Source organism: Perna viridis, chromosome 7 (genome assembly GCF_037379345.1).
Source record: "Perna viridis isolate PV_CMFRI_1.1 ecotype Kerala chromosome 7, ASM3737934v1, whole genome shotgun sequence".
Taxonomy (NCBI): Eukaryota; Metazoa; Mollusca; class Bivalvia; order Mytilida; family Mytilidae; genus Perna; species Perna viridis.
The window spans coordinates 33,645,645-33,658,110 of record NC_142451.1 but is presented as its reverse complement, the minus strand read 5'-3'; the positions used below and the strand labels follow the sequence as shown (position 1 = coordinate 33,658,110).

The 12,466-nt window shown below is 30.4% G+C and overlaps 1 protein-coding gene across 1 annotated transcript in view; it reads right to left on the bottom strand.

Moving 5' to 3' along the window:
* LOC148612394 (voltage-dependent calcium channel type A subunit alpha-1-like) overlaps nt 1-9,252 on the bottom strand; it is a 136,787-nt gene extending 127,535 nt beyond the window's left edge. Inside the window, exon 1 of the mRNA XM_088593820.1 lies at nt 8,839-9,252. Coding sequence (XP_088449946.1) covers nt 8,839-8,887 — 49 coding nt within the window. The 5' untranslated portion in view covers nt 8,888-9,252. The remainder of the gene's footprint in view (nt 1-8,838) is intronic.
* Nucleotides 9,253-12,466: the final 3,214 nt, after the last annotated feature.

Genomic DNA, 12,466 nt, shown 5'->3' with positions numbered 1-12,466 from the left:
TAAAATATTTATTTTGTGTTATACAAACCTTTTCCGGTGAGCAGTTGCTCTTTTTGTGTAAAATACTTCAGCTCCATTGCAAATGAAAGCAATGTTTGTACAAACTTCATTTAATAAATGATGTTCAAACAAACATAAAGCATTCCAATGGAACTACAATGAGTGATAATTTCAATTATTTCTGACTTGTCATTCGGGTGCAATGAGAATCGCAGTCAATGTTTTCCCAAGTTTATCATTCTGCAATAATGTTTTGAAATGAACTAACAAACAATGGTCTTCATGACTTCAGAAATTATCTACGAGTTTTATTGACATTCTAACATTATCAAAGAGACTGGAAATTACATTAACGGGACATTACATCATAAAGGAAAGTGGCTAAGCGGTCGATAGCCATAGATACACAAAAGGCAGATTTATGTTGGCAGTTTAAAGATACAAACTTTAATACTTGTTTACACTTTTCTTATAACTGATTATTACTCCGATCAAACAAGACGGTATTTCATAAAGACAACACCCAAGCTGTCACTGTCGTAAACTTTATTTTTTTTTTAATTTATCTTAAAATTTACTGTAAACAATTCGAATGAGATTAAATGAGATGAGCTAATTTTATTTAATTGCTTAGCTCTTAACCGACGTAGCAAGGAATACAATAACAACAGTCTTAATTATCAGAAATATTTACTAAATACCAACCTTATATTAGGTTTTGAAATTGTTTTGGTATTGGATATTATACAAATGGTTCGGTTGAATAGAATTATATTGTTTTAATTTAAATGCCTTTGATTCTTACAAATTACCCTGCATTTCTGTTATCATATGTTTTTTTTTTTATTATTTTGCCATGAACTCTGGTTCTGCTTTTTTCTTTAAGTGTGAAACTTGCTACTCAAATAATCAATATGCAAACCGTAGATGAAATTTCGAAATAATAACTTCCCCTCATAGATGTCGGTCTGTGACAGATTGAAATGAAAGAATGAATAATTCGTGTGGTGGTCAAATACATACAACGTTTACAAAAGAAAATATTATTGTTTCAATACCTCATAATCAACATAAACCACAAAACGTGATGTTAAGAAAATATCATTTCATCAATTCATGATTTTTATTACTAGGAAGTCAATTTTGTTAAAATAATAAAAGCATGGGACATCTGTTTTTTTTTTTAATTTTCAAAATTGCTAGAGAAAAATTTCTTGTGAAAAATATCACTGGTGACTGGTATACAAATATTACATTCATGATTACTTCAAAATAAAATGCTGCGTAGAAAACAAAACACATTCTTATTTTCAAGTTAACCTTACCTAAATCCGAACTTTTTTATTTGAATAATGTATAAACAAAAATGTTACCTTTCCCCTCCCAAACCAAGTAATATTATCTCTTAATATCATTTTTGAATATCATTATTTGGGCTTCTATTCTTTTATATTATCTATTGTCTATAATTATAAATGAGATACTTTACAGGTACTCATTTTTTAATCCTCATCTTGACGTTTTAAAATGTATAAAACAGTTTAAGAAAGACAAATGTGTTTGATATGACTACTATAATATCTTATGTCTTTTGATTTCACCGTCTTAATCTAATTATTTCTTCCAGACATTATTATACTTAATCCGTGTAAGTTTCCCTAGCAACCGTTCATATATACCGTATTGATTTAAAATCCCCCATTAATAACATATCAAATGATTCCTCTACAAAAAGCCTATTTATGGCATCTTCATTACAAAAGAAACAATATCATTATAAGTTATTAGAACTTGTGGAAAATTACAGATGAAAGAAATACCGAATATATATTCACAAAATTGATAATTTTGCGACAAAGAATTGTGGTTTAGAAAATAGATTTTTTTATTTTTAATTTAGCAAATTTGTATTGCAGTTATTTTATTGTTTTTATTTATATATCAGTTTTTTTTTTTTTTTTTTTTTTTTTTTTTTACCAATGATGTATAACCATGCATAGATTTCCGAGCTGTGATTAAATAATTAATAGAATCGTTGCGTTTTGTCTCTCTGGTTTAACCTTTTTTGTAATGGAAGATCTTGGTCATCACAGACTTAATAAACTAGAAATGAATTGGAAAGATCGAAAAAAAACAAATTGTACTCATTACCTCAGAAAATTATATGACTTGACAAAAAGACTGAAACTTAACTTTGCTTTAATAAAAAAAAAAATGCACCACACTTTCAAAATAAGGGAAATATTTACGTGTATAGTGTACTCTTTCCGTGAACGTCAACTTGATATTATTATGTATAAAGAAAACATTCAGTGTTCTGAGAGTTTGTTGGCTGTCCTTTGATACTCAACTGCTCTTAAATATATTGCAGTTGAATTGCCTTTTGTATCGTTTTCCACGATATTTTCTGGTAACTGAAGTCAATACGTCATTATTTAAAACATCGCATAAAACATTATAGTTACATGAAGTAATATTAAAAAAGAAAAAACTTTGCAAATAAGCAATAACTGTTTTTTCTCGTTTTGTGTATAAAATATTTAGTTTTCGTCAGGGAATAAAGGATAGCATCAAAGTTGGAAACTCTTTCGCATTTTAGTGTTGACGAATCATAAATATGTTATTTTTTTTATTTATACATGAATGTTATTCTTGTGATTAAAGTTGAAATTGTAATCGAAATTGATAGGTCTCATGCATATTATGACAGTTTCATGAGTTAGAAATATATTTCTACCCAGGGAACATATCTTCCCTGTAGCTGTAGTATATCATTGATTACTTCATTGTTCACTTTCAAGACCTTTCAATTGCAACTGAATTAAAGTAGATCTTTAAAGTGGATTTTTTTCAGCTTTCAAATGACTCAGACGTTTGAAGAATTGTAATTTAAATGATCAAAAATAAACTATCAGTTCTTTAGTTCTAATATAATTACGAAGTTATATTTGAAAAATAAACAATGTAAAAATTAAGAAATAATTTGATAAAAACTGAAATTACAAAAAGCCTGTGGCTTTGGTCAGCTACACTTTTGTTTACCATTAAAGTCGCCTGGTATCTTAGTCGGATGGTTGTTGCAATTAGAATGTGGTGAGAAAGAAAACAAACCTTTCTAGCTGGCATGGACACATCATTTCGATCGACTAATCATTGATGGCGACTGCACAGTTTTGCGTATAAATATGTTTCTTCGCTGATAAGAGAGACATTTAACACTGTATTACAACTCCAAAAAAATCAACAAAAAACCAACGTTTGAATAATGAGTTAGGTTAGGTTTAACACACTCAATGTATGCAGATACAGGTTGGATGATATTGTCGGTATGACAGCAAACGTGTTGTATTTATATTCTAGTTATTTCACGAATTTCCACTTTTTTAAAAAGAAATTCAAGATCTAAAGGAAACCTTACAGGCTTATAATACTCGATACCATTTGTATATATTGAAATACAACATTTCACCTATATTGCGGGGAACGTGACTGATAAACAAATTAAGCCGTTTTTTACATGACATTTAATGTTTCTAACAAGCATATAATAAAATGCAGCTACATTTAAAAAAACTAAAGAGAGAGAGAAACCCACACACTAACAAGACAGTGTTCAAAAACTAAAGTAATTTCAATATAAAACTCCCACAAAAACAGAGGTAACATTATGTGCTCCAGAAGAATACGGCTCGGCTTACAGCACCTGTCATATGGAAGTGAGTGAAATCCGGTAAACGTCGGTGGATTGCCAAAGTATCAAAATAACTTGGATTCAAATGAAAGCTTAAGAGAATTTGATGAAAATTAATGTGATACAAATATTTCACTGATTTCAAAAGTCATTTCCCTTACCCTAGGTCTACCTCCTTAGATAAGAGAGGAATTAGTTGGTATGTGTTGGATTAACACGATTGAGATGATATGAACAATTCTCACTAGAATGTTATTAATTGGTACTTTTAAATGTCTCAATATCATGGTAAGATGAATTCAAATCGGCCATAGAAGTCTCTATAACGCATGCCTTTAGTGTTGATTGAAGATTCCAAGTTTACTTCCTAGTGACGCTCATAGATGGTGGCTGATAAATAATTAAAGCTTTTAGCTAATTATAGTTAGCCATACTGGTACAATTATTTCATCAAATGATACGTAATGACCCGGATATTGATTTTTTGGTTTTGTCTTATCGATACCATATTACTCTGTGTAGAGGTGAATCAAGTGGAACAGATTTGAACACTCTCAGAAATTTCCGTCTGAGAAATGATGTATCATGAATGATGCAACAGTACTAATGTACGAAGGCTAGTTGCGGTGAAATTTCAAATAAAACCTTTTGTTGACGTTTTTGTGTTGGTCTTTCCAAAAGATAAATGTGATAAAGCAACAGAAATCATATATGAATCGACATTGTGATCCTCTGACAATTCAGATTAGTCCATGATCAACAAAGTGAATTAAGGAGTGTTCACGAAATATAATGATATTCTGTTACCACACTGGGCATGGGTTTTCTCTTTCAGTATGTTAAATAATTTAAAACGAACCTGGTGTAATTTTCATTTCTTTCTTTGAGAATTTAAAATTTCGAAGGCATTAGTGACAAGACACCAAGGTGGATCCACTGTTTAAGATTTGTTTAAATATCAAATATGTTCTCTCTTCTGTCTGTTGTAGATTTTAAGTAATTAGAGACGAAAGTGAAAACAAGAAATGTGTTAAGGAGAAAACAACTCTTCCCAAACTGCTAAAACAGCGAAAGACAGTCTATGATTTATAAAAAGGGTAGAATTTCTCAATTCTGAGTCTGCCATTAACTTATTCAAGTAATCACAAATTAACCAATTCAACAAAAAGGACTTCATACAATAGCTAGAGATTCCTGACATGCGACGAAAATGAACTAGTGGACTTCAACCCTCCCATATAGTTAGCAAATGCAAGCAACAAAATATACAATACACGGTTAAACTTAACTAAAAAGCCTCCCCCCCAAAAAAAAAAAAAAAACGAACAAAAACAAAACAAAAACAAAAACAAACAAACAAAACAAAAAAATAAACCAACAATAAAAACAATAACAAGACAACTACCAGTTACTGACATGCCAGACCCAGACCTGAATTAAACTGATATAAAAATTATACCTCACCATATAACCCATCAATCATAACGCTTCTTAATTCAAGGTTTAGTTTAATGATATCATTAACAATTTAGAAAATGCATAATCTGTTTCATACCAATGTTTAGGGTTAACTTTGATGAAAAAGTCCATTTTATTTTAATTTTAAATTCTCATTTTACATCGAATCGTATGTATAAATGAAGAGGTGGGTATTCAAAAGGAGTTCACGATTATTTGAAGCTTTTTTTTCAATTTGATGTTACTTATCTACTGATATATACATGTGAAAAAGCGGTTGGTACCTGGATGTAATCCATCGAAAAAGCATTAAATAAGAAAATCATTAAATCATTTCTGCTGCTTATATTTGTTGTGACAAAGGAAATGGAAGATTTTTCCGTGAATCATTTCATTTAATGATACCAAGTAAAAATGGTTGTTAATATAGACCCACCATAGGATCAATATACTTAGGTCCGATTGCCGATGTGATATGTGTTATTACTGACTTAAAAATGAAAATTGAACAAAGCAAAAAGAAAATTAAAATATTGAATATTTATGGAAAAGGAAACGATTGAATATACAAACGCCCTATTTACATGGTTAGCTTCAAACAGACATTCGCGCTGCCATAGTTCTAAAATAGAAATTTGAAAATAACAGACGAAGCCCAATTATTTTCTGTAGTTCAGAATGAATAATATTTTTTTTCGAGTCTTTGTTATATTAAGATAATTGCTGTTAGAAAATATATAACTTTCCTGGCGACATAATTTATCTTAAAGCGATGGCGACTTGTGATTACTCTATTACAACTAGATATTCCTAAAAAATTGCTGTGGGAATATAACATCATTATTTTAATCCAATTCTTTTCCTAATAAATTCACAGGAGAATGATGAACAATAGGCGCCTTAGAGAAATTGACGATATTCTGTAAGAAATGTTTTATTCTTCAAAATCAAAGCATACACGAAGATGCTATTTTTTCCATAAAATACATAGGATTGAGTAAATTTACCTCAATAATTTTGGTCATGACTGTGAGGTTAACCCATAGGGATCTAGTAAACACTTACAAGTTCATCACAGTTTATACATGAACGTACGAGATTTAAATGGTAAATGTTGCTTCTTTTGTTACAAATGTAATAGCTAGAGAGATATTGTTTGTACATGTGTTCATGCGTATCATTTTAACTCTTGACATATTCTACTACTATATTAAAATCAGTAGTTTTCATGAACTCGAATGCATCATATACAGTTGATGAAACAAATCACTCACTTTGACATAAAAGAGAAACTATGAAATCAAAATGATTTTCAAGGAATATTGAGAATAAATATCTTTTTCACTAAACATTTTCGATCTAACTTACATAATCCATGTTAAGACTTGTATTTACCTATTGATTTGTTTTTCAAAAGTATAGCAACCAAGTAGTTGCAACAAGAATTTTTTGTCAAAGTATGTCTTTTTGAGTGCATGGACATCAATTCATCGAGTTGTCTATACTTGCTAGTCTAGTCAAGAGTATAATGTTTGCCCTGAAAATTAGGAAATCAAGTAGACAAGGATAACTGACACTTCGACAGAAATAGCTGTTCCAGTTACTTCAAATGCAGACATAATTCTTTTTGACAACTATCTCTTTACCATATGAAAACTATTTTTCAAACGAACGTAATATCAATGTTAGGTTGAAGATCATCTATATTTTATTTTTACAAATTTTCATTGACTTAATATACCTGTAAGAGAATCTATCTCTTGTTAATATGGAATTCCATGCACCCATGTATAATGTCTTTTCTACATCATGCGTAATTGTTCAGGGAAATAAAATATCTCGGTTGAATCCGCTAAAATCATGACCTGTCCAATAGTTAGACAGATTCGATGACACTTCTTGGTGTGAATACTAGATCTTTGCCAATTAAGTTCCCAAGAGTCATGCATCACTGACAGAAATAACAGAATAATAAGTCTTAATATAAATGGATTATTAAATCGCAGGATGCTCATATCACTTTTGCATTTTCTCATAAAATCAGCAAGTGATCAATAAATCGTGCCTTATGTAGAGAGGAGCATTGCTTGATCTAGTTAGTTATTAAGGGTATGAAGTTTTCAAGAGGGAAAAGGATCGTATTAAAATAATCAACCAATCTGACAGGAGATTCTATTTTCATAAATGTAAGAAAAAATAAAAAAAAAGTATATTTTCATCGATGTTTAAATGTTAAGAGGAAGATGATGACAAATGTAGCCAATAATCTTGATGTTTTTTACTTTCAATATTCCATGGATAATGTGTCGAATTTTTGCCCACTTTGTTGTACTTACTTAGCATTAAATGTCTATAATCTTTTTTATACCTAAGTGATGAAGCTATTTTTCCGACGTAGTCGGTATAGTTTCGTTTTTTACCCTTTGACCTTAAGGACGCTCTTCCAAGGAAACGCAAATTACCTGATGATCGCAATTCTGTTTCCCGATTGGCCAAGTACTGATAACTTAGAGGCGTTAAAAAACTGTATCGAAAATTTGAAATTGCGTGCCAAGAAATGTAGAAACTTAGAAGTAAAATTTTACTGCGTCGGCTATCTTTTTTTAACGATAGTATTTGTTCTGATTATTTTTCCTAGCATGGAGGAATCAATATGACTCATTCTTAAGCTTTGTACTTTTTTTTTAATTATTGAAAATTCAGCTCAAATAAATGCTATTCAAAGTCTATTGAAATAAGTATCCTATCTTAGTATATAAAACCCAGGAATCGTCGTTTTCTAGGCTGTAAACTTAATTGACAGCTATGATAAGTCATCGTTTATGAGAATTGATATAACGGATTGTACAGATTTGCTCCTGCATTATTAATTACCAATAATCATTCTCAGCAACATTCATCATATGGAATAACATATTCGCCCGGACTTCAATTATCACTATTCCCGGGTGGATATTGGTACTTATTCGAGCTTGTTCAGATATACCAGGAGTTTTGCTTTGAACAGAATGAAGAAATATAAAATCAGTAGACAATATAAGCATCATGTTTCATGGTCTTAAGAGGTCGAATGAACGTAACATAGACTGTTTTAGTTCTTATTAATAATTCAGATTAAGCTAGTAAGACGTTTAATTGATGAAGAGAGAAACATTAATTAACAATGTTCTAATTGCACTCTCAGTACATAAGCTATATTGACAATTTTGTAACTCGTTTTAGATCATGCTTATCAAATATGCACAATATAAAAATATAATTCCATCACTATAACCCATCGTTATAATACTGTCACATTAAAACATTAAATCACCCTATGCTTAACCACTCGGAATAAGTCAGAAAATATAAACAAATAATATCGAGATGGCATCTTCTACGAAAAGAGAAACAATTTCTCTTACTTCTAGTATTTAATAATTGATAAAAAAAAACAACGTTTTTCTGATGAACAAATGTTTCATAGGCAAATAATATAGTAGCATAGACACTCTTCAAATATTTTAAGTCAGGACAACGAACCATTTTTACTTCGGTGTTACGCGTAAAATTGGCGAAAAAAAAACGAACCGAAATATGTATTTTTAAGCTAACTAAAGGAATGTTAAACATATATTAATCTCAATTGTAGATTTCTGAAAAAAATTTCTAGTTGATGAATATATAGAAAAGTAAAATATTGATCTTACCTGTAGAATCCCAGCTGTCGTCAACGTCGTACATATAATCCGCATTCATTTTTAACCAAACATTTTTTCTCCAATATTCAATTCCCCCACTTAATTTTTCACTTTTGAAATACTTCCAGAATTATAAATGAAAACAAAATATGTATAAAGAATTCATCCATTAAATATCAGCTCCATTGTTTTAACACTACCGGTTTATATATCCGTGCATTTCATTTTCTCATTTGGCTGTATTGGATCCTGAAGCTCTGACTTGTGTTAATCCCCTATGTTCAATGAATGTCTTTAAAAAGGAATATTGAATTATATTAGCAGATATACCTAATGGAAACAATAACCGCTACATCCGAAGCATAGCGTATCGCGATATTAAAATATTTCAATCACATGTACGTATGAGAGTATTAATAATAATACCGTTGTATTGACATTTTGACTTGAAGAAAATCGATGTTTTATAAAGCTGATAACGTGACAGGTAAGAAAAAAGATGTTGATTTCAATGGAGAAAACTGATTTTTGTCGCTTAGAAACATCATTTCTTCCATATTACTTCGTTTTGTTACTTAGCAATTTATGTCTAATTTTATGTTTCTGTTATAATACAAAGATGGAAAATAATTAGAAATACATAAAATTGGAATTGTTCAACATAAAATTTTAATGAATATCCAGTTTTATATCAACTAATTTCCTTCAAGAGAAGTATTCTGCTGAAGTTTACGACATACGTGACGTCATAATTTATTCAATAGAATTAAGATATTCCAAAGCTTGGACAAATACCTACTAAGTAAAACCAAGCAGGAACATTCCACTACTGATGCAATTCACCTTTATCTTAAAAAACCAAATCGTGAATGTCGTAGTTTATACAGAAATAAAATAACAAATCATAATTTTAAGGTTCTTTCCCAAGTCAAAATCTAGGATGCACATTAATTTATCAATGTCTTCATTTTATTAATTAACAATTGACGGAAAATTTCTGGAACACTTGTATACAACACGTGTTCCGTTTACATATTTCTTCTTTCACTCGAAATATATGAAAATACGTTTTGTGGGTACATTCTTTAAGGTGATTTGTTATTTTATTCTCCAAGAAATGCATATTCGAGGGCAAAATGTATGTAAATTTCGCCCTTGACACCGTGTTAAATTCTGTATTGAATAAATCAAAAATGTTTTGATTTTTCTATGTATATCTGGGTCAAGGATATGTATTTTCGGCAGAAAAACTAAATTTTACCTTAAATATATTTCCCTATAAAACCAAGATTAGGAGGAATTCGGCAAGAAGTCAAAGGAACAGTTAACAACTACTTTGGAATTAAATACCAATTTTTTATTGTCTAGGGACTTTTTGAAAAGTTCTAGAATGATAAAAAAAATGTTCAGGAAAAATCACATATTTACACATTTTCGGGAATATAAAGAAATGCATTATGACGTATGCAAAGTACAAAAAATCATAAAGAGACGTTAAACAATCCTAGTTCCGAAGACTTTATCCATTGCATCTACCCCCAAGGAACTTGAGATAAAGGTTACTAAAGACACTATGAAGTCAGCCTCATTTCTTGACCTCCATTTAGAGATCAATGGTAAATGAAAACTATTGACCAAACTTTACGACAAACGTGATGACTTTTCATTCCGTATTGTCAACTTTCTTTTCATTTGTGGCAACAGCCCTTAAGTACCTGCGTATGGAGTTTTCATATCACAACTAATACGATATGCCATAACTTGTCGTAATTACGCATACTTTTTGTATCGTGCTAGAATTCTTACAATTAGGCTTCAGAAATAGGGTAATGTTGCTACAACATTTAAGTCATCTCTACAGAAGTTTTATAGTCGTCATCATGAACACGTGGATCGTTACGGCGTATCCACCTGTACCACGAGAAACGATTTGTTCAATTTGTTATAGTTTTCCTTTCCTCTTTCGTCTACCACGAACATGACTTTTCATGAGCAGCTCGTGGTTTTTATAGAAAAGCAGAGGACACCTGCCCTACCAGTGCATCTGGTCCATGCTTTCAGTTTTATTTGAGTCCGATTCGCTCATTTACTTTTCTTGCGGTGTACGTATTGTTTTGGCTATTTTTTCCTGTTTTCTATTCTGGTCTCCGTCCCTGGATTACATTCTTTTGATTTCCGCCACAACTTTGGTTCCGTTGATTAGTCTTATATGTGTACATATGGTTCTAAGATCTTATCTAGGGAAGAACCTTAGTGATGTTGATATTTTTCTTATTTCATCGAATGGGAGTAAAAACTACATGAAATGCACTTTAATTCAATGTCATTTTATGTATTTATTTGCATTTAATGAATTGATTTCAAACATCGTATCAATTATACCTGAAGAAAGTTTACTTTTCTATAGAGTTATAACTGTGTTTAAAAAAAACACTCCCTTTTAATTCTTTTAGTCAATTTAGGCTTCGAATCTTTTCAATAAAATTAAAAATGACTGCTTTCTCATGTGTACCCATATATTCACGTAAAGAGTTATCAACTCAAAAATAGCTATAAGCAATGTACCCAGGCAAAAATAGAGAGAGGTAATTACTCTGGTCTTGTAACACATATAGAAAACGAACTTGGGGATTGTATTATATTTAAATGGAAGATTAATGTATGGTTTTATATCATTGTCAGTGTCAACATTTTATATGGATTGACCAATAATTAAAACGAAGTTGGGCGTTTAATCATTCATCTTCCGGAAGAATTACATATTAAGATATCATACAGGGTTTATGCGTAGGTTTATTTGTATATCAATAACAAAAGCCCAATTTACACCCAGGTTCATTGTGCATTTGATTAATAAATGACGAAGTGGTGTCTGCTGAAATTCAGGTATTTGAGGCAATAAACTTCAATAAAGAGGAGTTGAGTTGAACCAATTTTACAATTTTCAAAACAAGAATATAAAAAAAATGATTCTTTACAGGTGACAACAATACAAAAAACTTTGAACATTATCAATGTTCTCTAATGGAATACGTGTATTAAACATATACAATGAGATGGTTACACACTAAATATTACGTCCCATCTTCCTTTGGAAAAAAAATAAGACTTATTCATAAATTAGAAACATTCATTTCATTTTCTAATGGATTCCAGCCCTAATATAAATAATTTATTCGTAATCAAAACGTTACTTTGTTTTGGATTATTTGAACCGCAGATTGCAGACCATCAACATAAATGACGTCACAAAATAACGCTTTCGACATTCTTGTAAGAATATCAAGTGGACAATAATTCAAGCAAAAATCAAAAGAATATAATCCAAGTATAAAGACTAGACAGGGAAAAAAGACAGACACAACAAAGAACATGAATAGCCAAAACAACACACACGTCAGAAGTAAATTACTATCACGGACTTCATCAAAACTGGAAGAAAAAAAACCAAATACTTCTATAACATTGCCGTTTATATCAGTTTTCACAGAATTTCAGGTGCTTCAATAATTATAATACATATTAAAACTTAAACTTGATTACTTAACTAAACTGAACTACCAAAAAAAAAACCAAAACAAAACAAAACAAAAACACAACAAAAACAAAAACAAAAACAAAAACAAAAAAGCAAAAC